General features: G+C 42.1%; 1 protein-coding gene across 4 annotated transcripts in view; it reads left to right on the top strand.

Moving 5' to 3' along the window:
- LOC140191929 (anion exchange protein 2-like) overlaps positions 1-26,724 on the top strand; it is an 80,362-nt gene that overhangs the window by 50,320 nt on the left and 3,318 nt on the right. For 3 of the 4 annotated variants that reach the window (XM_072249811.1, XM_072249812.1, XM_072249813.1), the window contains 6 exons: positions 1,149-1,328; positions 2,276-2,365; positions 3,663-3,820; positions 9,045-9,298; positions 11,164-11,333; positions 24,849-25,022. In XM_072249811.1, coding sequence (XP_072105912.1) covers positions 1,149-1,328; positions 2,276-2,365; positions 3,663-3,820; positions 9,045-9,298; positions 11,164-11,333; positions 24,849-25,022 — 1,026 coding nt within the window. Of the gene's footprint in view, positions 1-1,148; positions 1,329-2,275; positions 2,366-3,662; positions 3,821-9,044; positions 9,299-11,163; positions 11,334-24,848; positions 25,023-26,724 lie in introns of those variants that run through there. The other variant, XM_072249814.1, reaches the window with a different exon arrangement.

Below are 26,724 nucleotides of genomic sequence, written 5' to 3' on the forward strand. Positions count from 1 at the left end.
AGAGTGTGTGAGATTAACCATGTGAATACCATTAACAGAGTGTGTGATATAAACCATGTGAATACCGTTAACAGAGTGTGTGATATAAACCATATGAATACCGTTAACAGAGTGTGTGATATAAACCATGTGAATACCATTAACAGAGTGTGTGAGATAAACCATGTGAATACCGTTAACAGAGTGTGTGATATAAACCATGTGAATACCGTTAACAGAGTGTGTGAGATAAACGATGTGAATACCGTTAACAGAGTGTGTGATATAAACCATGTGAATACTGTTAAAAGGATTTGTGACATACAGCATGAGAAAATCTTGAATACAGTGTGTGAGATAAACCATGTGAATACCATTAACAGAATGTGTGATATAAACCATGTGAACACCGTTAACAGAGTGTGCGAGATAAACCATGTGAATACCATTAACAGAGTGTGTGAGAATAATAGTAATAGTGTTGTTAATTTACCTTTATTGTAATTTTTAATTGGTGATATAAAAAGGCAATTTTAACCATGCCCATCTAACAGAAATCAGATTTACTAACAGATAAGGAGTGAAAAGCTGGCCACGTTACCTCATCAGATGATGTCCCATTCGCTATGATTTTAGCATGCACTCCTGCACAGTCAGAAGGGCGTTCCCTTGAAATCTCTGTGGTCCTATTTTTCTATTTTTCATAAATCCTGGCATCATCAAAGCCCAGGTGTTTCGACCCCATGCACCCAAATCTTTGCAATCAGACCTACCAACATATTTCAAATAATTGACCAATCCTCAACACACACCTTCCATCTTTTAGAACAAATTGCTAATCAGAAATGTCATTGAAAAATATGATAATTCATCTCCTTGGTCTACCTTTTCTTCACAAACTGTAGAACAGGATATCACCGTAATGTTAAATGTGAGATGACTGTAATCTTTTATTTAAATTGTTTTAATTGAATAAGCATGGATGGACAGTTAAAAACATGATATGGTAAGTTTCAAGTGAAGGTTAGTTTCAGGAAGCATTGTACTTCTTGATTGAATTGTCCATCCTTTACTTATTGAATGAGTGACTTTTCATTCAGAAGATACTGTATGTAGGTAATAGAAGTAAGCTCTTTTTTACTCATTGCTGCTTGTTTTTCAAAAAACAGATTTTTAAAAGCCACCCTTTGATGGAGCATTACAACACAAGTGTGCCTGATGCAAATAACAAGTATGAAAAACATCCTCAACCTAATACAGCTCTTCTGTCCCTTGTGCTAATGTTTGGAACCTTCACTATTGCCATTTTTCTAAGACAGTTGAAAACCAGTCAATTTTTCCCAGGAGCTGTGAGTAATTCTGCTGTTGTAAATGTTAACCTGCCCCTTTTTGAACATGTTATAAATTTTCAAGGAAATGTTTGTGTTCATATGTGCAATGTTTGTTCAAATGGTCAGGAAAACTAGACAAATCATGTTTCATCAAATGAGATATGTTTGTTTCCTCAAACGAGATATGTTAACATGTTTATAAATTTCATACATATTAACTGCAAAATATTTTAGATTATGTAATTTCTTTGGTTCTTCATACACAATTATTCTATCTAGTCTTCCTAAACTAAGCCATCTCTCATGGGATTATATCCAACACAATTTAGACCTTAGACAGATAGAGTCTTAGAGTAATACAAACCAACCCCCTCCCTCCTCCCACTCCACTGGTTCCATCTACACTTGCTGCTGCCTTAAGAATGCAGCCAACCCCTCCTACCCTGGTCATTCTCCCTTCTCCCCTCTCCTGTCAGGCTGATGATACAAAAACTTAAGAGCATTTACCACCATGCTCGAAGACAGTTTCTATCCCACCATCATCAGATTCTTGAACCTCTCACACACAAAAGGATGAAATCTTGATCTTCCAGTTTATGTCAATATTGTCTTTGCAGTATATTTATCTACCTGCACTGCATCTTCTCTGTAACTCCTAATTCTACATTCTGATTTTCTTTTTACTATTTTGATATATTTATCTATGGCATGATCAGTCCGAATGGCATGAAAAATAAAGCTTTTCACTTTATCTCAGTACAGGTGCCAATAATAAAGCAATATCAAATAAGAGCCACCCTTCCCCCAAATTCCTTTACAGTTCATTGAGAAAAAGTTTACTAAGTAAATCCCACATCCACGCCTAAAGTACCCAGAACTCCACTTAGGTAACTGCATGCTCGTACTGGCATTTTATAATTGTTATAAACCTTAGCGTGAACAAAGCTCTTTTTTTCTTCTTTTAGATCCGACGTGTGATTGGTGATTTTGGAGTTCCCATTGCCATCCTTACCATGGTGCTACTAGATTTCTTCATTAAGGACACCTACACACAGGTTAATAGACTCTTTGATAATCTTCTGATTTAAAAAGATTCTCTCGCTTAAATGGGGTAGCGAGTTGTGGAGAGGTGATTGTTATGGAGAATATGGATAGGATATGCAAAATATTTCTAACATCAGGTCATCTCCCAAATGACACACCAGTCAGTCAGTGAACGAGACCTAGCTACATTCTATAGTAACTTCAGATAACCAGAACATTGAGAAACTCTAATATTGGTGATTGATCAGATATTGAGGACAATTGGTGACACCAGGAGGGTGCATCTGTGCAGATGACTGGTGTCTTCTCGACCACTTTACTAATACCTTCAAAACTAAATGGTATTAATATTAGAATTCTCCCAGCAGAATTAGCAGTTAAGTGCTTATCAGCACTTATTATCTTAGTGTCTCTTCCTCATTTCCTTTTACGTCCTTGGAAAAATCTACAGTCAACTCCATTTATGTATGTACGACTAAACTCTAATAATCCGCTATCTGAATATTCAGAAATTCTATTAGCTTAGCATCTGACACGCTAAGTAATGTCTGTTGCCCGCCCTTCAATCTCATCAGGGCCTTGGTTCCCAAACATCCTTTCACTCACTGGAGCCCCAGTTCCTGCAGTTACATCTGACTCAGTGAGAGCCAATTTCTCCCACTGCCAGGGCCCCAGTTCCCACACTTTCTTTCAACTGACCTGGATACAATGTTCTGCACTCCCTTTAATCTTACCCGGTCCACTGAGAAATTGATTGACATACTGTGCAGCATTCTATTGGAATATTAATCTAATAGACCAGAAAATTTATTAATCTGGTACTGCCAAAGTCCCAAATATGCCAGACTATTGAAGTTTTACTGCGTATGATTACAGCTAATCTGAATAGTCAGATAAATTAGACCATTTGTGTCTGCCAAAATGAAACAACTTGACATGCTGACAAAATTCATTATTTGTCCAGACAAACCATGAAGTATTTTAAATGTTATAACTTCCTCAATACCTCAGATACAAACTAATTTGTCCAAGCCACTTGATCTGGACCATCTTATCAGGCTCCTAAAATCTCTGATGCAGGAGAGTACGTTGAATCGCTATAGATGGACACCCTTACATCATATGAGACAAGGAAAATCTGTTCCAATGTGAATAGCTCACTAATTTGACATGGTCTCTTGAACGTGGTGTCAGATTTTTCCCCTGATTATTCACTTGACTAAACTTAAAATATAGTCAATAATGCTGGTTGGTATCTTTAGTTCACACAAAGCTATTTAAAATTCAATCTAATTCTTTTCATTATAGAAACTCAATGTTCCTGATGGTCTTCAGGTGACAAACTACAATAACAGAACTTGGTTTATCCACCCTCTAAATGGTATACCTTACTGGGTAATACCTGCCTCAGCTATTCCAGCCATGCTGATTTTTATTCTTATCTTCATGGAATCTCAGATCACAACGTAAGTCTTTTAACAAAAATATCTGTGGCCTAAGGTGCTGGAAAGTAATACTGAATCACAGCTTAAAACACTGGCCTTAAGTTCATTGAGGGATTTTCCCAGGCTGAAGGAAGTGTTATCAAGTTACTTTCAAATTTCAGTATATATTAAGGTTTGTTTTGTAAGAATTGTCCATCCACCTAATTTCCAATGGAAGTCAGAATTTCAAAGGGACTGTTTATTGGACAATATTGATTTTACTGATTGGTAATTGAGATTAAAGACTGTAACAAAGAAAATTAATGGCCTTCAGTAATCCAAGTTCTGTGTTGAAATTACTCCTTCAATTTCCTCTCACTATCCAAATCTAACAGAGAACTATCGCCCTGTTAGCCTAACATCAGTAGTGGGGAAGATGCTAGAGTCCATTATTAAAGATGAAATAGTGGCATATCTTGATAGCAGTGATAGGATTGGGCCGAGCCAGCATGGATTTACCAAGGGCAAATCATGCTTGACTAATCTATTGGAGTTTTTCGAGGATGTAACCAGGAAGATAGACGCGGGAGATCCAGTGGATATGGTGTACCTTGACTTTCAGAAGGCATTTGATAAGGTACCACATAGGAGATTGGTGGGTAAAATCAGAGCTCATGGCATTGGGGGGAGGATATTGACATGGATAGAAAACTGGTTGGCAGATAGAAAGCAAAGGGTAGCAGTGAATGGGTGTTTCTCGGAATGGCAGGTGGTGACTAGTGGGGTGCCACAGGGCGCGGTATTGGGACCACAGCTGTTTACGATTTACGTCAATGATTTAGAGGAAGGAATTGTGACTAACATCAGCAAGTTTGCTGATGATACTAAGCTGGGTGGCAGTGTGACATGTGATGAGGATGTTAGGAGAATTCAAGGTGACTTGGATAGGCTGGGTGAGTGGGCAGAAACTTAGCAGATGGCGTTTAATGTGAATAAGTGTGAGGTTATTCACTTTGGGAGCAAGAACAGGAAGGCAGATTATTATCTGAATGGTGTGGAGTTAGGTAAGGGAGAAATACAAAGAGATCTAGGAGTACTTGTTCATCAGTCTCTGAAGGTGAATGAGCAAGTGCAGCAGGCAGTGAAGAAGGCTAATGGAATATTGGCCTTTATTACAAAGGGAATTGAGTACAAGAGCAAGGAAATCCTTTTGCATTTGTACAGGGCCTTGGTGAGACCACACTTGGAGTACTGTGTGCAGTTTTGTTCTCCAGGTTTAAGGAAGGACATCCTGGCTGTGGAGGAGGTGCAGCGTAGGTTCACTAGGTTAATTCCTGGGATGTCCGGACTGTCTTACGCAGAGAGGTTAAAGAGACTGGGCTTGTACACGCTGGAATTAAGGAGATTGATGGGGGATCTGATTGAGACATATAAGATTATTAAGGGATTGGACAAGATAGAGGCAGGAAATATGTTCCAGATGCTGGGAGAGTCCAGTACCAGAGGGCATGGTTTAAGACTAAGGGGTAGGTCATTTAGGACAGAGTTGAGGAGGAACTTCTTCTCCCAGAGAGTTGTGGAGGTGTGGAATGCGCTGCCTCAGAAGGCAGTGGAGGCCAGTTCTCTGGATGATTTCAAGAAGGAGCTAGATAGGTATCTTATGGATAGGGGAATCAAGGGTTATGGGGACAAGGCAGGAACCGGGTACTGATAGTAGATGATCAGCCATGATCTCAGAATGGTGGTGCAGGCTCGAAGGGCCGAATGGTCTACTTCTGCTCCTATTGTCTAATGTCTATTGTCTATTGTCTAACTTCTTTGTAGAAACTTTTGAATATCTCTTAGGATCTATCTTTGGCCATCCTAAAGTGTCTGCTAAGAACCATAGAATTCAAAGGTTCAAAGGTTCAAAGGTTCAAAGGTCCAATTTTATGTCAGAGAAATGTATACAATATACATTCTGAAATGCTATTTCTTTGCAAATATCCACGAAAACAGAGACACACCCCAAAAAATGAACAACAGTTAAATGTTAGAACCACAAAATCCCCCCAGCTCCCCTCCCTCCCGTGCGTAAGTGGCAGCGAGCAACGATCCTGCCTCCCCCCAGCAGCAAAAAAAGCATCAGCACCACCACCGGGCACTCAAGCTTGATCAAAGCAACAGCAAAGACACAGACTTGCAGTTACCCCAAAGAGTTCACATTTCACCCAGTATTCGACATACCGCAGGTTCTCTCTCTCCCTAATAAGGGAGAAAGAGGTGTCTCCATTTTCATAGCGAGCGGGGGGACAAAACAAACAACTCACTGGTTTACCATGTTAGAAGTCCATTACGTCACTTTTTTCGAGCTCTGTGTCTGAAGATCTCAAAGATCCCGGGTCTTCGGACACACAGCAGTAGATTTTCCAGTTCCCCCGATGACATATAGATTGGGTGAACCAAATTGGTAAGGGTACTGAGGAAGAGGATTTCTTGGAATGTATGCTGGATGGTTTTTTGAACCAACATGTCGAGGAACCAACTAGAGAGCAGGCCATTCTAGACTGGGTTTTGAGCAATGAGGAAGGGTTAATTAGCAATCTTGTCGTGAGAGGCCCCTTGGGTAAGAGTGACCATAATATGGTGGAATTCTTCATTAAGATGGAGAGTGACATAGTTAATTCAGAAACAAAGGTTCTGAACTTAAAGAAGGGTAACTTTGAAGGTATGAGATGTGAATTAGCTAAGATAGACTGGCAAATGACACTTAAAGGATTGACGGTGGATATGCAATGGCAAGCATTTAAAGATTGCATGGATGAACTACAACAATTGTTCATCCTAGTTTGGCAAAAGAATAAATCAAGGAAGGTAGTGCACCCGTGGCTGACAAGAGAAATTAGGGATAGTATCAATTCCAAAGAAGAAGCATACAAATTGGCCAGAAAAAGTGGCTCACTTGAGGACTGGGAGAAATTCAGAGTTCAGCAGAGGAGGACAAAGGGCTTAATTAGGAAGGGGGAAAAAAGATTATGAGAGAAAACTGGCAGGGAACATAAAAACTGACTGTAAAAGCTTTTATAGATATGTAAAAAGGAAAAGACTGGTAAAGACAAATGTAGGTCCCCTACAGACAGAAACAGATGAATTGATTATGGGGAGCAAGGACATGGCAGACCAATTGAATAATTACTTTGGTTCTGTCTTCACTAAGGAGGACATAAATAATCTTCCAGAAATAGTAGGGGACAGAGGGTCCAGTGAGATGGAGGAACTGAGCGAAATACATGTTAGTAGGGAAGTGGTGTTAGGTAAATTGAAGGGATTAAAGGCAGATAAATGCCCAGGGCCAGATGGTCTGCATCCCAGAGTGCTTAAGGAAGTAGCCCAAGAAATAGTGGATGCATTAGTGATAATTTTTCAAAGCTCGTTAGATTCTGGACTAGTTCCTGAGGATTGGAGGGTGGCTAATGTAACCCCACTTTTTAAAAAAGGAGGGAGAGAGAAACCAGGGAATTATAGACCGGTTAGCCTAACGTTGGTGGTGGGGAAACTGCTGGAGTCAGTTATCAAAGATGTGATAACAGCACACTTGGAAAGCGGTGAAATCATCGGACAAAGTCAGCATGGATTTGTGAAAGGAAAATCATGTCTGACGAATCTCATAGAATTTTTTGTGGATATAACTAGTAGAGTGGATAGGGGAGAACCAGTGGATGTGGTATATTTGGATTTTCAAAAGGCTTTTGACAAGGTCCCACACAGGAGATTAGTGTGCAAACTTAAAGCACACGGTATTGGGGGTAAGGTATTGATGTGGATAGAGAATTGGTTAGCAGACAGGAAGCAAAGAGTGGGAATAAACGGGACCTTTTCAGAATGGCAGGCAGTGACTAGTGGGGTACCGCAAGGCTCAGTGCTGGGACCCCAGTTGTTTACAATATATATTAATGACTTGGATGAGGGAATTAAATGCAGCATCTCCAAGTTTGCGGATGACACGAAGCTGGGCGGCAGTGTTAGCTGTGAGGAGAATGCTAAGAGGATGCAGGGTGACTTGGATAGGTTGGGTGAGTGGGCAAATTCATGGCAGATGCAATTTAATGTAGATAAATGTGAAGTTATCCACTTTGGTGGCAAAAATAGGAAAACAGATTATTATCTGAATGGTGGCCGATTAGGAAAAGGGGAGGTGCAACGAGACCTGGGTGTCATTATACACCAGTCATTGAAAGTGGGCATGCAGGTACAGCAGGTGGTGAAAAAGGCGAATGGTATGCTGGCATCTATAGCAAGAGGATTCGAGTACAGGAGCAGGGAGGTACTACTGCAGTTGTACAAGGCCTTGGTGAGACCACACCTGGAGTATTGTGTGCAGTTTTGGTCCCCTAATCTGAGGAAAGACATCCTTGCCATAGAGGGAGTACAAAGAAGGTTCACCAGATTGATTCCTGGGATGGCAGGACTTTCATATGAAGAAAGACTGGATGAACTAGGATTGTACTCGTTGGAATTTAGAAGATTGAGGGGGGATCTGATTGAAACGTATAAAATCCTAAAGGGATTGGACAGGCTAGATGCAGGAAGATTGTTCCTGCTGTTGGGGAAGTCCAGAATGAGGGGTCACGATTTGAGGATAAAGGCGAAGCCTTTTAGGACTGAGATTAGGAAAAACTTCTTCACACAGAGAGTGGTGTATCTGTGGAATTCTCTGCCACAGGAAACAGTTGAGGCCAGTTCATTGGCTATATTTAAGAGGGAGTTAGATATGGCCCTTGTGGCTAGGGGGATCAGGGGGTATGGAGGGAAGGCTGGTACAGGGTTCTGAGTTGGATGATCAGCCATGATCATAATAAATGGCGGTGCAGGCTTGAAGGGCCAAATGGCCTACTCCTGCACCTATTTTCTGTGTTCTATGACACACGGGTCTCCTGCCATAACACCGACCCTTGATCCACCCATCTCCAGAGCCCTGAGATTTGGCTTCCAAATCCGAGCCAGACTTTCAGGCCAAACCCTGAAACCCCAAGAACGGGTTCCATTCCTGCAAAGAACCGAAGTCAGCGTGTAACTTCAGATCAGGGTATTCAAAAAATTAAGATATTAAGATAGAAATAGAGCTGTTTCCGAAGAAGTAAGCAAAGGAGCCACCGTTTAGCGACATCTTAACTTCACTCCGCCTCCCTTTTCTCGGTTGAAATTGCCAAATAAAGAAAACAATGGGGTGAATAGTGACTTCATGTTGACATTAATATTGGTCTCAACTCTTCTTTGTTTCTATTAGCCTCATTGTTAGTAAGCCAGATCGGAAAATGGTGAAAGGTTCTGGATTCCACTTGGACTTACTGCTGATTGTGCTAATGGGAGGGATCAGTTCCCTTTTTGGAGTGCCTTGGCTCAGTGCAACAACTGTGAGGACCGTCACTCACTGCAATGCCCTTACTGTGATGAGCAAATCTGTTCCACCAGGCCACAAGCCCCAGATTCAAAAAGTTAAGGAGCAGAGAATAACTGGATTTGCTGTTGCCATTCTAATCGGTGAGTAAGAATGAAAGGGGTTGGCAAATCACCTCTTGAACTGCTGCATCTCCTGCGGTGAAGGCATGACCACAATGCAATTGGATGGGGTGCTTTAGGATTATGATCCAACAACAACAACATTTTCAAGTCAAATGAAGGGAACATGCACTGGAAACCCTTGTTCTTCTTGATGGTAGAGGCTATGGATTTGGGGATTTCAGAGTAACCTTAGCTATACTTTTTTAGATACCATGCAGAGCTGCCACAGTACACCAATGATGGAAACCAGATGAGGAACATTTAAGCAGGATACTTAAGTTATCTAAATTGAACTCACCCAGTCAAGTTGAAAGTATCCCATCATGGTGCTGATTTGTGCTTTTGGAAAGGCTTTATGGTGTTAAGAGGAAAGTCCCTCCCTGCGTGATACCCACCTACCATGCTCTTGTAACCAAAGTACCCTGGCAGAGTTCCCATTGAAGTGAGTGGTTAGGGCCTGGAAGGCACAATTGAGATAGCAGTGGAAACAGATTCAATTGTATCCTTTCTAAAGGAGCTGGGAAAAGTATCTGAAAGGAAAGAATTTGCAGGTCTGAAGGAACCTTAACTACCTGAGAGTCCTCTGTCCATATTATAAACATTCTGTAATTATATAATATAGTGATTTACATAGTTAGTCCAGTTGAGCTTCCAGTTAATGGTGGCCCAATCCAGGATATTACTAGTAGGAGATTCTTGCCATTAAACATCAAGGGAATTTGGAACTGATACTTCTGCAGCACAATTGTTCCCTATCTCATCTCAGCCCAGCCTAGACGTTGTTGCATGCAGTCATGGAGAGTTTCATTTTCTGAAGAACACACACAACAGCAGAGAACACCCCCTCTTCTATTCCTATGATAAAATAAAAGTCATTGTTGAAACAGCTGGCGAGGATGGGCCCAGGAAACTGCCTTAAAGAACTGCTGCAGTGGCATTCTGGAGCTGGGATAATTAATTTCCAACTATCACAACTATTAATGTTTGTGTAAGGCAGAAACAGAAAATGCCGGAAACATTCAGCAGCTCAGGCAGGATTTGTGGAAAGAGAAACAGGGTTCATGTTTCAGTCATAGACTCTTTGGGAAAATCATGACTTCATTTAATTGAGCGCTTTTCCTTTGATGCCCATTGAATTCTGTCTCAACAATACTCCATTATGTCACACTTGGTCAGATGCTGCCTTGATATTATGGACAGAAACCCTGATCTCATCTCTGAAATCCAGTTCTTCGAATTGTTTTTAGATGAAGCCTGTGATGAGATCTGAAGCCCAGTGGGTTTAACAAAACCTAAACTTGCCATCCATTGGTTGTTTTTGCATATGTGCTGCTTTGCAGCATTGCCAGTGAATCCTTCTATTACTTTGCTGATGGCTGATCAGGCAATATTTCATTAGACTGGAATTGTTCTGCTCTTTGTTGGCAAACCATTAAGAATTAAACTACTAGATTGTTGTACAATCACATCTAGTTGACTACTATCTTTCATTAAAGGAAATCTGTTGTCTTTATCTGGTCTTACCAGTTGTAAGCTCAGACCCATCAATGTGGTTAACTCTTAGCTATCCTTTGAAATGGACCAATAAGCACCGTTTTTACTGGTCTTGTTGGTGACACAAATTCCATTTAGGAATTAAAAAATAAGAACACCACTGCAAAGGTTACTTCAGATAGCTGAGCTGTGAATCTATATTATATCTGCAGTAAGCTCCATCACCTGATGTTTCATTGGAAGCTGTAAAAACAATCTCAAATCTGAGATATCAGGGAAATAAGCATATGTCATGGCTATAGCATCTCAATATAAGGAATTTCAATATGACAAATGGATTAATTTTCCAGGCCTGTCTATTTTGATTGGAAATATTTTGCGGAATATCCCACTTGCTGCGCTATTTGGAATCTTTTTGTACATGGGAGTGACATCTTTAAGTGGAATCCAGTTGTTTGATCGTTTACTACTGCTGTTCATCCCACCTAAGTATCACCCAGACATTGCCTACACACGTAAAGTAAGTACTAGTATTAAGTTCATTCGTGACTGGTCACCATGGGCCAGAAGTTTCTCTCAAAGTAAGGCTGATACCTTCAATACTTATAGGCATTAAAGTGTACATTAGACAGCAACTGCAAATATGCAATTAAATGCAGAAATTAGAATGTTATAATCCAAGTTGTCATAGAGTCATAGAAAACTATAGGATAGAACCAGGCCCTTCTCCCAATCTAACCTGTGCCGAACCATTAATCTGCCAAGTCCCATTGACCTGCACTGGGACCATCACCTTCCATACCCTTCCCATCCATGTACCTATCCAAATTTCTCTTAAATGTTGAAATCAAATCTATATCCACCACTTGTGCTGGCAGCTCATTCCACACTCTCACCACTTTCTGAGTGAAGAAGTTCCCCCTCATGTTCCCCTTAAACAATTCACCTTTCACCCTTAACCCACGAACTTTAGTTGTACTCTCACCCAACCTGAGTGGAAAAAGCCTGCTGGCATTTACCCTATCTATACCCCCCATAATTCTGTATATCTCTATCAAATCTCCTTTCATTTTTTTACATTCTAGAGAACAAAGTCCAAACCTGTTCAACTTTTCCCTATTACTCATGTCCTTAAGTCCCAGCAATATCCTTGTAACTTTTCTCTGCACTCTTTCAGTCTTATTCATATTTTTCCTGTAGGTAAGTGACCAAAACTTCACACAAGACTCCAAATCAGGTCTGATACACCTTGAACATAACATCCCAATTCATGTACTCAATATTTTGATTTATGAAGGCCAATGTGACAAAAGCTTTCTTTACAAACCTATCTACCTGTGATACCACTTCCAATGAATTATGGATCTATATTCCCAGATTCCTCTGTTCTACCACACTACTCAGTACCCAATTTTTCACTGTGTAAAACCTACCCTGTTTGGTCCTCCCAAAGTGCAACACCTCACACTTGTCTACATTAAATTCCATCTGACATTTTTCAGCCTATTTTTCCAGCTGGTCCAGATCCCTCTGCAAGCTTTGATAGTCTTCCTCACTGTCCACTACACTCCCAATCTTGGTGTCATCTGCAAATTTGCTAATCCAGTTGACCACATTATCATCAGATCATTGATATAGATGACAAACAACAAAGGACCCAGCATCGATACCTGCGGCACACTACTAGTCACAGGCCTCCAGTCAGAGAGACAACCATCTACTACCGCTCTTTGGCTTCTCCCACGAAACCAATGTCTAATCCAATTTTCTACTTCATCTTGAATACCAAGCGACTGAACTTTCTTGATCAACCTTACATGAGGGACTTTGTCAAAAGCCTTGCTAAGGTTGCTAGTCAGTCTCCGTCTATTGAAATACTTATGTATCTGGTCTCTTAGAATACCTTCTAACAACTTTCCTACTACTGATATCAGGCTCAGTGACCTGTAATTTCCTGGCTTATTCTTAGAGCCTTGTTTAAACAATGGAACATTAGCTATCCTCCAATCCTCAGACACCTGTGCAATTTCTGTACTAGCCTTCCACAGGGTCTGAGGGAACACCTTGTCAGGCCCTAGGAAGTTATACACCTTAATTTGCTTCAAGACGGTAAACATCTCCTCCTCTGTAATTTGTATAGGGGCCATGAAGTTGAAGCTGCTTTGCCTCACTTCTATAGACTCTGTGTCCGTTTCCTGAGTAAATACAGATGCAAAAATTCCATTTAAGAGTGCCCCTATCTCTTTCGGTTCCATGCATAGGTGACCATTCTGACCTTCCAGAGGACCAATCTTTGCCCTTGGTCATGGTCCAGTCCGTGAAGTCCGCATTCCGGTTCACGGTCCGGTCCATCAACCCTTGCTCCAGGTTTTCCTGTCTACCCTGTCTCTGTTATTGTTGAGCACTAACTGAGGCAGCTGATTCTCATTGGGGCTGGCTGCATAAATACCTTCAGAGACCAGGGTGTGGCTGCTGGATTGTTCTTGTTCTTACTCCTTGTATCCCTTCCCTTCTGTTTCCTCACCAGGAGCCTAGCCTTGTCTTGCCAGTAACTCTTGCCTGGCCTGAAGTTCTTGTCTTGCCTTGCATTGCCAGAAGCCTTGCCTTGTCTTGCTGGTAACTCTCACCTTGTCTCGCCTGAAGTCTTCTCTTGGAGCCATCCTGTACCTAGCTCCCTTCCTGTCCCTTGCCTCTGCCAGATAATTCAGGCCATCTTGCCGTTACCCTGCGGTTGGTTGTGTCCCTTCCTGTCCCTTGCCTCTGCCGGGTAAGTCAGGCCGTCTTGCCATTACCTACAGTTGGTTCTGTCCCTTCCTGTCCCTGCCCAGGTGATCCGCGCCCTGCCCAGGAGGAGCTTCAAGACCCCAAGCCTCTGGTCTCAAGCCTCGCCCCAAGCCTCTGGTCTCAAGCCTCGTCCTGCCTGCCAGCCAAGTCACATCCTTGCCTGGTTCTGGGGTCCGAGGCAGAGGCAAGACCCAGGTTCTGGGTCCTTGTCCAGTCTCTGGCTCGGAGTCCAAGCCCAGGCTCCTAGCTCTCTTGTCCAGTCCTGTTCCAGCTTCCCAGTTTTCATGTCCATGTCCTAGTCCTCACCCTGTATCCTAGTCCTGTCCCTAGTACTTCAATGTCTGTGTCTTGCACTTGGGTCTGTTCCCAGCCACCACCCTATGACACCCTTGCTATCAGTTTGCTCCTAAAATCTGCAGAAGCCCTTGGAATTCTCCTTCACCTTGTCTACTAGAGCAATTTTGTGCTCTTTTAGCATTCCTGATTTCCTTAAGTGTTCTTTTGCATTTCTTGTACTTCTCAAGTACCACATTTGCTCTTTTCTGCCTATATCTGGTATGCACCTCCTCCTTTTTCTTAACCAGAGCCTTAATATCTCTCAAAAACCAAAGTTCCCTAAACCTGTTATTCTTGCCTTTTATTCTGACAACATACAAACTCTGTACTCTCAAAATTTCACTTTTGAAGACCTCCCACTTACCAAGTACACCTTTGCCAGAAAACAACCTAGCCCAATTCACATTTGCCAGATCATTTCTGATACCATTAAAATTGACCTTTCTTCAATTTAGAATCTCAACCCAACGACCAGACCTATCCTTTTCCATATTTACCTTGCAACTAATGGCATTATGATCACTAGATGCAAAGTGTTTCCCTACACAAATTTCTGTCACCTGCCCTGTTGCATTCCCTAATAGGAGACCTGTTATCGCGCTCTCTCTAGTTGGGACTTCTATGTACTGATTAAGGAATCTTTCCTGAGCACATTTGACAAACATTTTCCCATCCAGCCCTTTACACTATGGGAATCCCAGTCAATATGTGGAAGGTTAAAATCACCTACCAGCACACCCTCCTGTTTCTTGCAACCGTCTGCAATTTCTCCACAAGTTTGCTGCTCTAAATCGCATAGATTGTTGGGTAGTCTATAATATAATCCAATTAAGATGGTCATACCTTTCTTATTCCTCAGTGCCACCTATAAAGCCTCACTAGATGAGCTCTCCAGTCTCTCTTACCATGGCATTTTCCCTGACTAGTAATGCCACCCCTCCGTCTTTAGTCCCTCCCGCTCTGTCTCATATAAAACAACAGAACCCTGGAACATTATGCTGCCAGTCCTGCGTTTCCTGCAGCCAAGTCTCACAAATGACTACAGTGTCATAATTCCGAGTGCTGATCCATGCCCAACACTCATCCTCCTTTCCTACAATACTCCTTGCATCGAAATATACGCAGCTTCAACATCAGTCCCACCATATTGAACCTTTTGATTCTTGACTTTGTATGTAGACTCAACAACTTCTTTCTCCACAACCACTCCACTATCTGCTCTGTGCTCTGGTTCCCACCCCCCTGCAACTCTAATTTAAACCAGGGCTCAGCCCCCTTCCCATTCAGCAAAAGCAAACCTTCCCACTAGGATATTAGTCCCCCTCCAGTTCAGGTGCAAACCATCTCTTCAGTACAGGTCCCACCTTCCCTGGAAGACAGCCCAATAATCAAAAAATCTGAAGCTCTCCCTCCTGCACCAACTCCTTAGCCACATTTTAACCATGTAACCATATAAAAATTACAGCATGGAAACAGGCCATCTTGGCCCTTCTAGCCCATGCCGAACTCTTACTCTCACCTAGTCCCACCGGCCTGTGCTCAGCCCATAACCCTCTATTCCTTTCTTGTCCATATAGCTGTCCAATTTAACTTTAAACGACAACATTGAACCTGCCTCAACCACTTCTGCTGGAAGCTCGTTCCACACAGCTACCACCCTCTAAGTAAAGAAGTTCCCCCTCATGTTACCCCTAAACTTTTGCCCTTTAACTTTCAACTCATGTCCTCTTGTTTGAATCTCCCCCATTCTCAATGGCAAAAGCCTATCCACGTCAACTCTATCTATCCCCCTCATAATTTTAAACACCTCTATCAAGTCCCCCCTCAACCTTCTACGCTCCAAAGAATAAAGACCTAACTTGTTCAACCTTTCTCTGTAACTTAGGAGTTGAAACCCAGGCAACATTTTAGTAAATCTCCTCTGTAGTCTCTCAATTTTATTGACACCTTCCCTATAATTTGGTGACCAGAACTGTACACAATATTCCAAATTTGGCCTTACCAATACCTTGTACAATTTCAACATTACATCCCAATTTCTATACTCAATGCTCTGATTTATAAAGGCCAACATACCAAAAGCTTTCTTCACCACCCTATCCACATGAGATTCCACCTTCAGGGAACTATGCACCATTGTTCCTAGATCCCTCTGTTCTACTGCATTCTTCAATGCCCTACCATTTACCACGTATGTCCTATTTTGATTAGTCATACCAAAATGTAGCACCTCACATTTTTCAGCATTAAACTCCATCTGCCATCTTTCAGCCCACTCTTCTAACTGGCCTAAATCTCTCTGCAAGCTTTGAAAACCTACTTCATTATCCACAACGCCACCTATCTTAGTATCATCTGCATTCTTACTAATCCAATTTACTACCCCATCATCCAGATCATTAATGTATATGACAAATAACACTGGACCCAGTACAGATCCCTGAGGCACACCACTAGTCACTGGCCTCCAATCTGACAAACAGTTATCCACCAATACTCCCTGGCATCTCCCATCCAGCCACTGCTGAATCCATTTTACTATTTCAATATTAATACCTAACGATTGAACCTTCCTAACCAACCTTCCGTGTGGGACCTTGTCAAAGGCCTTACTGAAGTCCATATAAACAACATCCACCACTTTACCCTCGTCAACTTTCCTAGTAACCTCTTCAAAAAATTCAATAAGATTTGTCAAACATGACCTTCCACGCACAAATCCATGTTGACTGTTCCTAATCAGACCCTGTCTATGCAGATAATTATATATACCATCTCTAAGAATACTTTCCATCAATTTACCCACCACTGATGTTTAAGAATACTTTCCATCAATTTACCCAACACTTATGTTCAAGGTATTATGTCTGATACACCTTGAACATAACATCCCAATTCATGTACTCAATATTTTGATTTATGAAGGCCAATGTGACAAAAGCTTTCTTTACAAACCTATCTACCTGTGATACCACTTCCAATGAATTATGGATCTATATTCCCAGATTCCTCTGTTCTACCACACTACTCAGTACCCAATTTTTCACTGTGTAAAACCTACCCTGTTTGGTCCTCCCAAAGTGCAACACCTCACACTTGTCTACATTAAATTCCATCTGACATTTTTCAGCCTATTTTTCCAGCTGGTCCAGATCCCTCTGCAAGCTTTGATAGTCTTCCTCACTGTCCACTACACTCCCAATCTTGGTGTCATCTGCAAATTTGCTAATCCAGTTGACCACATTATCATCAGATCATTGATATAGATGACAAACAACAAAGGACCCAGCATCGATACCTGCGGCACACTACTAGTCACAGGCCTCCAGTCAGAGAGACAACCATCTACTACCGCTCTTTGGCTTCTCCCACGAAACCAATGTCTAATCCAATTTTCTACTTCATCTTGAATACCAAGCGACTGAACTTTCTTGATCAACCTTACATGAGGGACTTTGTCAAAAGCCTTGCTAAGGTTGCTAGTCAGTCTCCGTCTATTGAAATACTTATGTATCTGGTCTCTTAGAATACCTTCTAACAACTTTCCTACTACTGATATCAGGCTCAGTGACCTGTAATTTCCTGGCTTATTCTTAGAGCCTTGTTTAAACAATGGAACATTAGCTATCCTCCAATCCTCAGACACCTGTGCAATTTCTGTACTAGCCTTCCACAGGGTCTGAGGGAACACCTTGTCAGGCCCTAGGAAGTTATACACCTTAATTTGCTTCAAGACGGTAAACATCTCCTCCTCTGTAATTTGTATAGGGGCCATGAAGTTGAAGCTGCTTTGCCTCACTTCTATAGACTCTGTGTCCGTTTCCTGAGTAAATACGATGGATTACATCTTGGCCCTTCTAGCCCATGCCGAACTCTTACTCTCACCTAGTCCCACCGACCTGCACTCAGCCCATAACTCTCTATTCCTTTCTTGTCCATATAGCTGTCCAATTTAACTTTAAACGACAACATCGAATCTGTCTCAACCACTTCTGCTGGAAGCTCGTTCCACACAGCTACCACTCTCTGAGTAAAGAAGTTCCCCCTCATGTAACCCCTAAGCTTTTGCCTTTTAACTCTCAACTCGTGTCCTCTTGTTTGAATCTCCTCCACTCCCAATGGAAAAAGCCTATCCATGTCAACTCTATCTACCCCCCTCATAATTTTAAACACCTCTATCAAGTCCCCCCTCAACATTCTACGTTCCAAAGAATAAAGACCCAACTTGTTCATCCTTTCTCTGTAACTTAGATGATGAAACCCAGGTAACATTCTAGCAAATCTTCTCTGTACTCTCTCTATTTTGTCGACATCTTTCCTATAATTCGGTGACCAAAACTGTACACAATACTCCAAACTTGGCCTCACCAATGCCTTGTACAATTTCAACATTACATCCCAACTCCTATACTCATTGTTCTGATTTATAAAGGCCAGCATACCAAAAGCTTTCTTCACCACCCTATCCACATGAGATTCCACCTTCAGGGAACTATGCACCATTATTCCTAGGTCCCTCTGTTCTACTGCATTCTTCAATGCCCTACCATTTACCATGTATGTCCTATTTTGATTAGTCCTACCAAAATGTAGCACTTCACACTTATCAGCATTAAACTCCATCTGCTATCTTTCAGCCCACTCTTCTAACTGGCCTAGATCTCTCTGCAAGCTTTGAAAACCTACTTCATTATCTACAATGCCACCTATCTTAGTATCATCTGCATACTTACTCATCCAATTTACCACCCCGTCATCCTGATCATTAATGTATATGACAAGCAACATTGGACCCAGTACAGATCCCTGAGGCACAACACTAGTCACCGTCCTCCAACCTGACAAACAGTTATCCACCAATACTCTCTGGCATCTCCCATCCAGCCACTGTTGAATCCATTTTACTACTTCAATATTAATACCTAACGATTGAACCTTCCTAACTAACCTTCCATGTGGAACCTTGTCAAAGGCCTTACTGAAATCCATATAGACAACATCCACCGCTTTACCCTCGTCAACTTCCCTAGTAACCTCTTCAAAAAATTCAATAAGATTTGTCAAACATGACTTTCCATGCACAAATCCATGTTGACTGTTCCTAGTCAGACCCTGTCTATCCAGATAATAATATATACCATCTCTAAGAATACTTTCCATCAATTTACCCACCACTGATGTCAAATTCACAGGCCGATAATTGCTAGGTTTACTCTTAGAACCTTTTTAAACAATGGAACAACATGAGCAATACGCCAATCCTCCGGCACCATCCCCGTTTCTAATGACATTTGAAATATTTCTGTCAGAGCCCCTGCTATTTCCACACTAACTTCCCTCAAGGTCCTAGGGAACATCCTGTCAGGGCCCAGAGACTTACCCACTTTTATATTCCTTAAAAGCTCCAGTACTTCCGCTTCTTTAATCACCATAGTTTCCATAACTTCCCCACCTGTTTCCCTTACCTTACACAATTCAGTATCCTTCTCCGTAGTGAATACCAAAGAAAAGAAATTGTTCAGAATCTCCCCCATCTCCTTTGGTTCCACACATAGCTGTCCACTCTGATTCTCTAAGGGATCAATTTTATCCCTCACTATCCTTTTGCTATTAATATAACGGTAGAAACCCTTGGGATTTATTTTCACCTTACTTTCCAAAGCAACCTCATGTCTTCTTTTAGCTTTTCTAATTTCTTTCTTAAGATTCTTTTTACATTCTTTATATTCCTCGAGCACCTCATTTACTCCATGCTGCCTATATTTATTGTAGATATCTCTTTTTGGAAACCAAGTTTCCAATATTCCTTGAAAACCATGGCTCTCTCAAACTTTTAACTTTTCCTTTCAACCTAACAGGAACATAAAGATTCTGTACCCTCAGAATTTCACCTTTAAATGACCTCCATTTCTCTATTACATTCTTCCCATAAAACAAATTGTCCCAATCCACTCCTCATAAATCCTTTCACATCTCCTCAAAGTTAGCCTTTCTCCAATCAAAAATCTCAACCCTGGGTCCAGACCTATCCTTCTCCATAATTATATTGAAACTAATGGTATTGTGATCACTGGACCCGAAGTGCTCCCCAACACAAACCTCCGTCGCCTGGCCTATCTCATTCCCTAACAGGAGATCCAACACTGCCCCTTCTCTAGTTGGTATCTCTATGTATGCTGCAAAATACTATCCTGCACACATTTGACAAACTCCACACCATCCAGCCCTTTTACAGTATGGGCTTCCCAGTCTATGTGTGGAAAATTAAAATCTCCCACAATCACAACCTTGTGCTTACTACAAATATCTGCTATCTGCTTACAAATTTTCTCCTCCAATTCTCACTCCCCATTCGGTGGTCTATAATACACCCCCATAAGTGTTACTACACCTTTCCCATTCTTCAATTCCACCCAAATAGTCTCCCTAGACGAGCCCTCTAATCTATCCTGCCAGAGCACCGATGTAATATTTTCTCTGACAAGCAATGCAACACCTCCCCCTCTTGTCTCTCCGATTCTATCACACCTGAAGTAATTAAATCCAGGAATATTTAGTTGCCAATCACACCCCTCCTGTAACCAAGTTTCATGAATAGCTACTACATCATACTTCCAGGTATCAATCCATGCTTTAAGCTCATCCACCATTCTTATAATGCTCCTAGCATTAAAATAAATGCATTTAAGGAATTTTCCACCCCTTACTCTCTGTTCATCACTAACGGTGCAAACAGCTTTACTATTTTCTTTTTCTTCCTTCTTCCCTACATCTGTTCCTACACTCTGGTTCCCCTCCCCCCTTGTATCTAGTTTAAATCCACCAGAGCCTCTCTAGCAAACCTACCTGCAAGAATATTTGTCCCCCTCCAGTTCAGATGTAGACCGTCCCGCCAGAACAGGTCCCACATTCCCTGGAAAACTGCCCAATTATCTATAAATCTGAAGCCCTTCCTCCTGCACCATGTCTTCAGCCACGTGTTGATCTGCGCTATCTTACTATTTCTAAACCTGCCTGCATGTGGCACTGGTAGCAATCCTGAGATTTAAGCTATATGATCTTCCTATTTCTGGCCTCACTTGCATGTGTCATGGATAGAAATCCTGAGATGACAATCCTGGAGGTCCTGCCCTTTAACTTAAGACCTAACTCCCTGAACTCACTTTGCAGGACCTTGTCACTCTTCCTACCCATATCATTGGTGCCAGTGTGGACCACGACCTCTGGCTGCTCCCACTTCAGAATACTGTGCCCTTGATCCGAGATGTCCCTGATCCTGGCACCCAGGAGACATCATACCATCTGGGAATCTCATTCTTGTCTACAGAATCTCCTTTCTAGAAACATAGAAACATAGAAAACCTACAGCACCATACAGACCCTACGGCACACAAAGCTGTGCCAAACATGTCCTTACCTGAGAAATTACCTCGGGTTACCCATAGCCCTCTATTTTTCTGAGCTCGGGATACCCATCCAAGAGTCTCTTAAAAGACCCTATTGTATCTGTCTCCACCACCGTTGCTGGCAGCCCATTCCACGCACTCACCAATTTTGCGTAAAAAAACTTACCCCTGACATCTCTTCTGTACCTACTTCCAAGCACCTTAAAACTGTGCCGTCTTGTGCTAGCCACTTCAGCCGTGGGAAAAAGCCCCTAACTATCCACACGATCAATGCCCCTCATCATCTTGTACACCTCTATCAGGTCACCTCTCATCTTCTGTCACTCCAAGGAAAAAAGGCCGAGTTCACTCAACCTATTCTCATCAGGTATGCTCCCCAATCTAGGCAACATCCTTGTAAATCTCCTCTGCACCCTTTCTATGGTTTCCACATCCTTCCTGTAGTGAGGTAACCAGAACTGAGCACAGTACTCCAAGTGGGGTCTGACCAGGGTCCGATATTGCTGCAACATTACCTCTCAGCTCCTAAACTCAATCCCATGATTGATGAAGGCCAATACACCGTACGCCTTCTTAACCACAGAGTCAACCTGTGCAGCTGCTTTGAGTGTCCTATAGACTTGGACCCCAAGATCCCTCTGATCCTCCACACTCCAAGTGGCTTACCAATAATACCACATTTTGCCATCACATATGACCCACCAAAATGAACCACCTCACACTTATCTGGGTTGAACTCCATCTGCCTTGTCTCGGCCCAGTTTTGCATCCTTTCAATGTCCCACTGTAACCTCTGACAACCCTCCACGCTATCCACAACACACCCAACCTTTGTGTCATCAGCAAATTTAGTAACCCATCCCTTCACTTCCTTATCCCTCCTAGCCAATGAATCCCATATCACCATAGCTTGCCTCTTTTCCTCCCTTCCCTTCTGAGCCACATAGCCAGACTCAGTGCCAGAGAGCTGACTGCTGTGGCTTTCCTCTGCTAGGTCACCCCCCCCCCCCACCAAGAGTATCCAAAGTATACATGTTGTTGAGGGGAATGGCCACAGAGGTACTCTGCACTGGCTGCCTCTCCCCTTTCCCCCTCCTGATGGTCACCTGTGGCCAGCACCTTGGGTGTAACTACCTCCTTGTATGTCCTGCCAATCAACCTTTCAACCTCCTGCTTGATCCGGAGTTCATCCACTTCCAGCTGCAACTCCTGAACATGGTCGATTGGAAGATTCAGCTGGATGCGCTTCTTGCAGGTCTAGTTATCAGGATCACTGAATGTCTCCCTCCCTTCCAACATTCTGAAAGAGGAGCATTCTACTATCCTGTCTGGAAGTCCCACTGCTATAAATGTGAAATAAGAAAGAAAGAAAGAATAAATAATGGAGAAAAATCTACCTACTGCCCATGCCTCTCCTCGCCGAAGCCTCGATGAGCCAAAGCCTCAACTCACCACTCTAACACTGGTCCACTCACACAGTGGCTGCTCTGCTTAAATCTGATGTCTCCTTGGGAACTGTGGCATGCAAATTGTGCAGACTGCCCCACTCGTATCTTTTAAACTCACTCTCCCTCTACGCAATGCAATCTCCTTGGGAGCTGTGGTGCGCAAAAATGTGCTGACTACCTGTGCTCGCTTCTTTTAAACACATTCCCCCTCTACGCAATCCAATCTCTCCTCAGGAACTGTGGTGCGCAACAATGTGGACTGCCTCTGCTTGTTTCTTTTCAACTCACTCTCCCTCTAGACAATCCAACGTCTCCTCGGGAACTGTGGCGCGCAAAATGTACCAACTGCCCCCGCTCACTTCTTTTAAATTCTCTCTCTCCCTCTACACAATTCAATGTCTCCTTGAGAATTGTGGCGCGCAAACATGTGCTGAATGCCTCTGCTCACTTATTTTCAACTCACTCTCCCTCTACACAAACCAGTGTCTCCTCGGGAACTGTGGCATGTAAAATGTAGTGACTGACCCGCTCACTTCTTTTAAACTCGCACTCCTTCTACGCAAATCAATATCTCTTTGTGAACTGTGGTGCGCAAAAATGTGCTGAGTGCCTGTACTTGCTTCTTTTAAACACATACCCTCTCTACACAATCCATGTCTCCTCAGGAACTGTAGCGCGCAAAACGTCCTGACTACTTCAGCTCGCTTTTAAACTCTCACTCCCTCTACGCAATCCAATGTCTCCTCAGGAACTGTCACACGCAAAATGTGCCGAGCAACCCCGCTCACTTACTGTAAACTCGCTCTCCCTCTACGCAATTCAATGTCTCCTTGGGAGCTGTGGTGTGCAAAATGTGGTGACTGCTCCTACTCGCTTCTTTTATAGTTAATCTCCCTCTACGCAATCCAATATCCTCTCGGGAACTGTGGCGCTCAAAATGTCCTAAAATGTTGGGCTAATAGCGCAAAGAAATTTATTTTTGAAACACATAGGGAATGGCAATAAATTAGGTATGCGATAAATTTTAAATAATTGCATCCTGAAAAGAGAGGACTTATCCATTCTATTTTTAATGCTGTAATATTTCAATTATTTTAAATAAAACTCTTCAATACTGAAAATTAAGCTAAGTATGTTATGAATTTAATTTGCTCTGATTATAACGATTAATAGATTTTGAAAAAGTAACTAAATTTATTTTTGTTCCTTAGTTATTTCCATTTCTTTGATAAAATTAATTTTCTTTCTCTCTTTATTTCAAATCCTGTGCATGCTCTGGCTTGAATTACATATTAACCCAAATTTTGCTGTGACAGGTTTAATAGATGCTCACTGTCACCTTTTGCTGCCTCTATCAGATCTGAATGTGGAGGGCCTACCTTGCTGGCACAAAGTATCCAGCTCCATGGACAGGACCTGTCCCCAGAACTATCTTGAAAGCTTTAACTTCTGATTAAGCTCTCAGTTTTTATTTAGTTTTGGAGGTCTCTGAAAGAAACACTCAGAAATTCCCCGGCAATATTCAGCCTCTGGATTCTGCATGAAATAGCTGAGCAGGAGCTTATTGAAATTCCTTGACATTTACGCTGTTCCATAGATCTGTGAGCCCACATATTTGAATGAGTGTTGTATATCTGCAGGAAATACAGAACAAAGCAAGTTATAACTATTTAATTGTTTGTGCTTATTTTAATGTTTTAAATTATTTGGAAGTATTCAGCATTCCTATTAAGTGTTTTCAAAATTATTTCTAAAATTGATTTTTCAGATATTTTGCTGAATGTCAGGGCATCTCGGCAGCATTGAAAACCTTTCTTGGTCTTGACGGTTGAATTTTCAGTCCCACTCATATAAGGGCATTACATTGTAAATGACCTACCATTGTGCAGTGCCTATCCATAAAAATTGGGACTGCATTCACCTCCAAATTGACAGCACTAGATAAACAGAAAGAGAGTTTCTCCTACTAAGAGAACCAGCAGCAAGAGTTGGCAAAGTTGTTTGTGGGCATGAATGTTTGCATCATTCCAATTTAAATATTTCTGTGTTTTTTTCCCCTAGGTCCGTACCAGGCGTATGCACATCTTTACTTTGATTCAGTTAATCTGCATTGCTATTCTGTGGGCAATCAATAAATCCAGATTTTCATTGGCTTTCCCTTTCATTCTCATTCTTACCGTCCCCCTCAGAATGTTTGCGCTTACCAGGATCTTCTCAGCATTAGAGATGAAATGTGTAAGTATCCAAATGCTTAACTAAGAGAAATTCAGAAAATTTCTTGTAGATTTTAAATTGAATTTCACTCTGTCATGAAGATACTTTGGGATATGGGCATGCATTGTGTTCCCAACCGCCAATGCTTATTTGGAAGGATTGGAAGTCCAGGATTAAGGATTGGGGTCAAAGTCCTTAGCTCACTGAAAATGCCATATAAGTAGATAGGGTGGCAAAAAAGGCATATGGCATGCTTGCCTTCATTGGTTAGGGCATTGAGTGTGAATCAGAAGGTTATTTTGCAGCCATGGAGTATAAAACTTTAGTTAGGCTGCACTTAAAGTATGGTGTGCCATTCTGGGTGTCCCATTACAGGAAGGATGTGCAGGCTTTGGAAAGTGTAGAGAAGAGGCTTACCAGGATGCTGACTATATTAGAGGGTATGAGCTAACAAGAGAGGTAGAATAAACTTGGGTTGTTTTCTCTGGGATGGAGGATAAGGGAAAACCTGATAGAAGTTTGAAAGATTATGAGAGATACAGAGAGTGTAGACAGTTAGAATCTTTTCTCCAGGGTAAAAATATACTAGAGGATATGTAACACACATAAAAGTTGCTGGTGAACACAGCAGGCCAGGCAGCATTTCTAGGAAGAGGTACAGTCAACGTTTCGGGCCGAGACCCTTCGTCAGGACTAACTGAAAGAAGAGCTAGTAAGAGATTTGAAAGTGGGAGGGGGACGGGGAGATCTGAAATGATAGGAGAAGACAGGAGGGGGAGGGATGGAGCCAAGAGCTGGACAGTTGATCGGCAAAAGGGATATGAGAGGATCATGGGACGGGAGGCCCAGGGAGAAAGACAAGGGGGAGGGGGAACCCAGAGGATGGGCAAGGGGTATAGTCAGAGGGACAGAGGGAGAAAAAGGAGAGAGAGAAAAAGAATATATAAATATATATATATAATAAATAAATAATGGATGGGGTATGAGAGGGAGGTGGGGCATTAACGGAAGTTAGAGAAGTATATATATTTATACATATATTCTTTTTCTCTCTCTCCTTTTTCTCCCTCTGTCCCTCTGAATATACCCCTATACCTCTGGGTTCCTCCCCCCTTTTCTTTCTCCCTGGGCCTCCTGTCCCATGATCCTCTCATATCCCTTTTGCCAATCACCTGTCCAGCTCTTGGCTCCATCCCTCCCCATCCTGTCTTCTCCTATCATTTTGGATCTCCCCCTCCCCCTCCAACTTTCAAATCTTACTAACTCTTCCTTCAGTTAGTCCTGACGAAGGGTCTCAGTCTGAAACGTCGACTGTACCTCTTCCTAGAGATGTTGCCTGGCCTGTTGCGTTTACCAGCAACTTTGATGTGTGTTGCTTGAAATTCCAGTATCTGCAGATATCCTCATGTTTGCATTAGAGGATATGTATTTTAGTTTGGGAAGAAAAATTTAAAGAAGATGTGGGGGGCAAGTTTTTTTAAGAGGGGTAGTCCCCGGAACAGGCTGCCAGGGGTGATAGTAGAAATAGATAAGTAAAGGATTTTAAAAGGACATCAGATAGATACATGAATATTCAGGGGATGAAAGAATATGAATAATGTACAGGCAGAAGAGATTTAGTTTAATTTGTCTTCCACAGCCAGGATGGTTCTACTTCTTCCTGGCATCTTTCCTATATACAGTGCCTATAAAACATATTCATCCCCTTCGGAGGTTTTCATGT

This window comes from Mobula birostris, chromosome X (genome assembly GCF_030028105.1).
Source record: "Mobula birostris isolate sMobBir1 chromosome X, sMobBir1.hap1, whole genome shotgun sequence".
NCBI lineage: Eukaryota > Metazoa > Chordata > Chondrichthyes > Myliobatiformes > Myliobatidae > Mobula > Mobula birostris.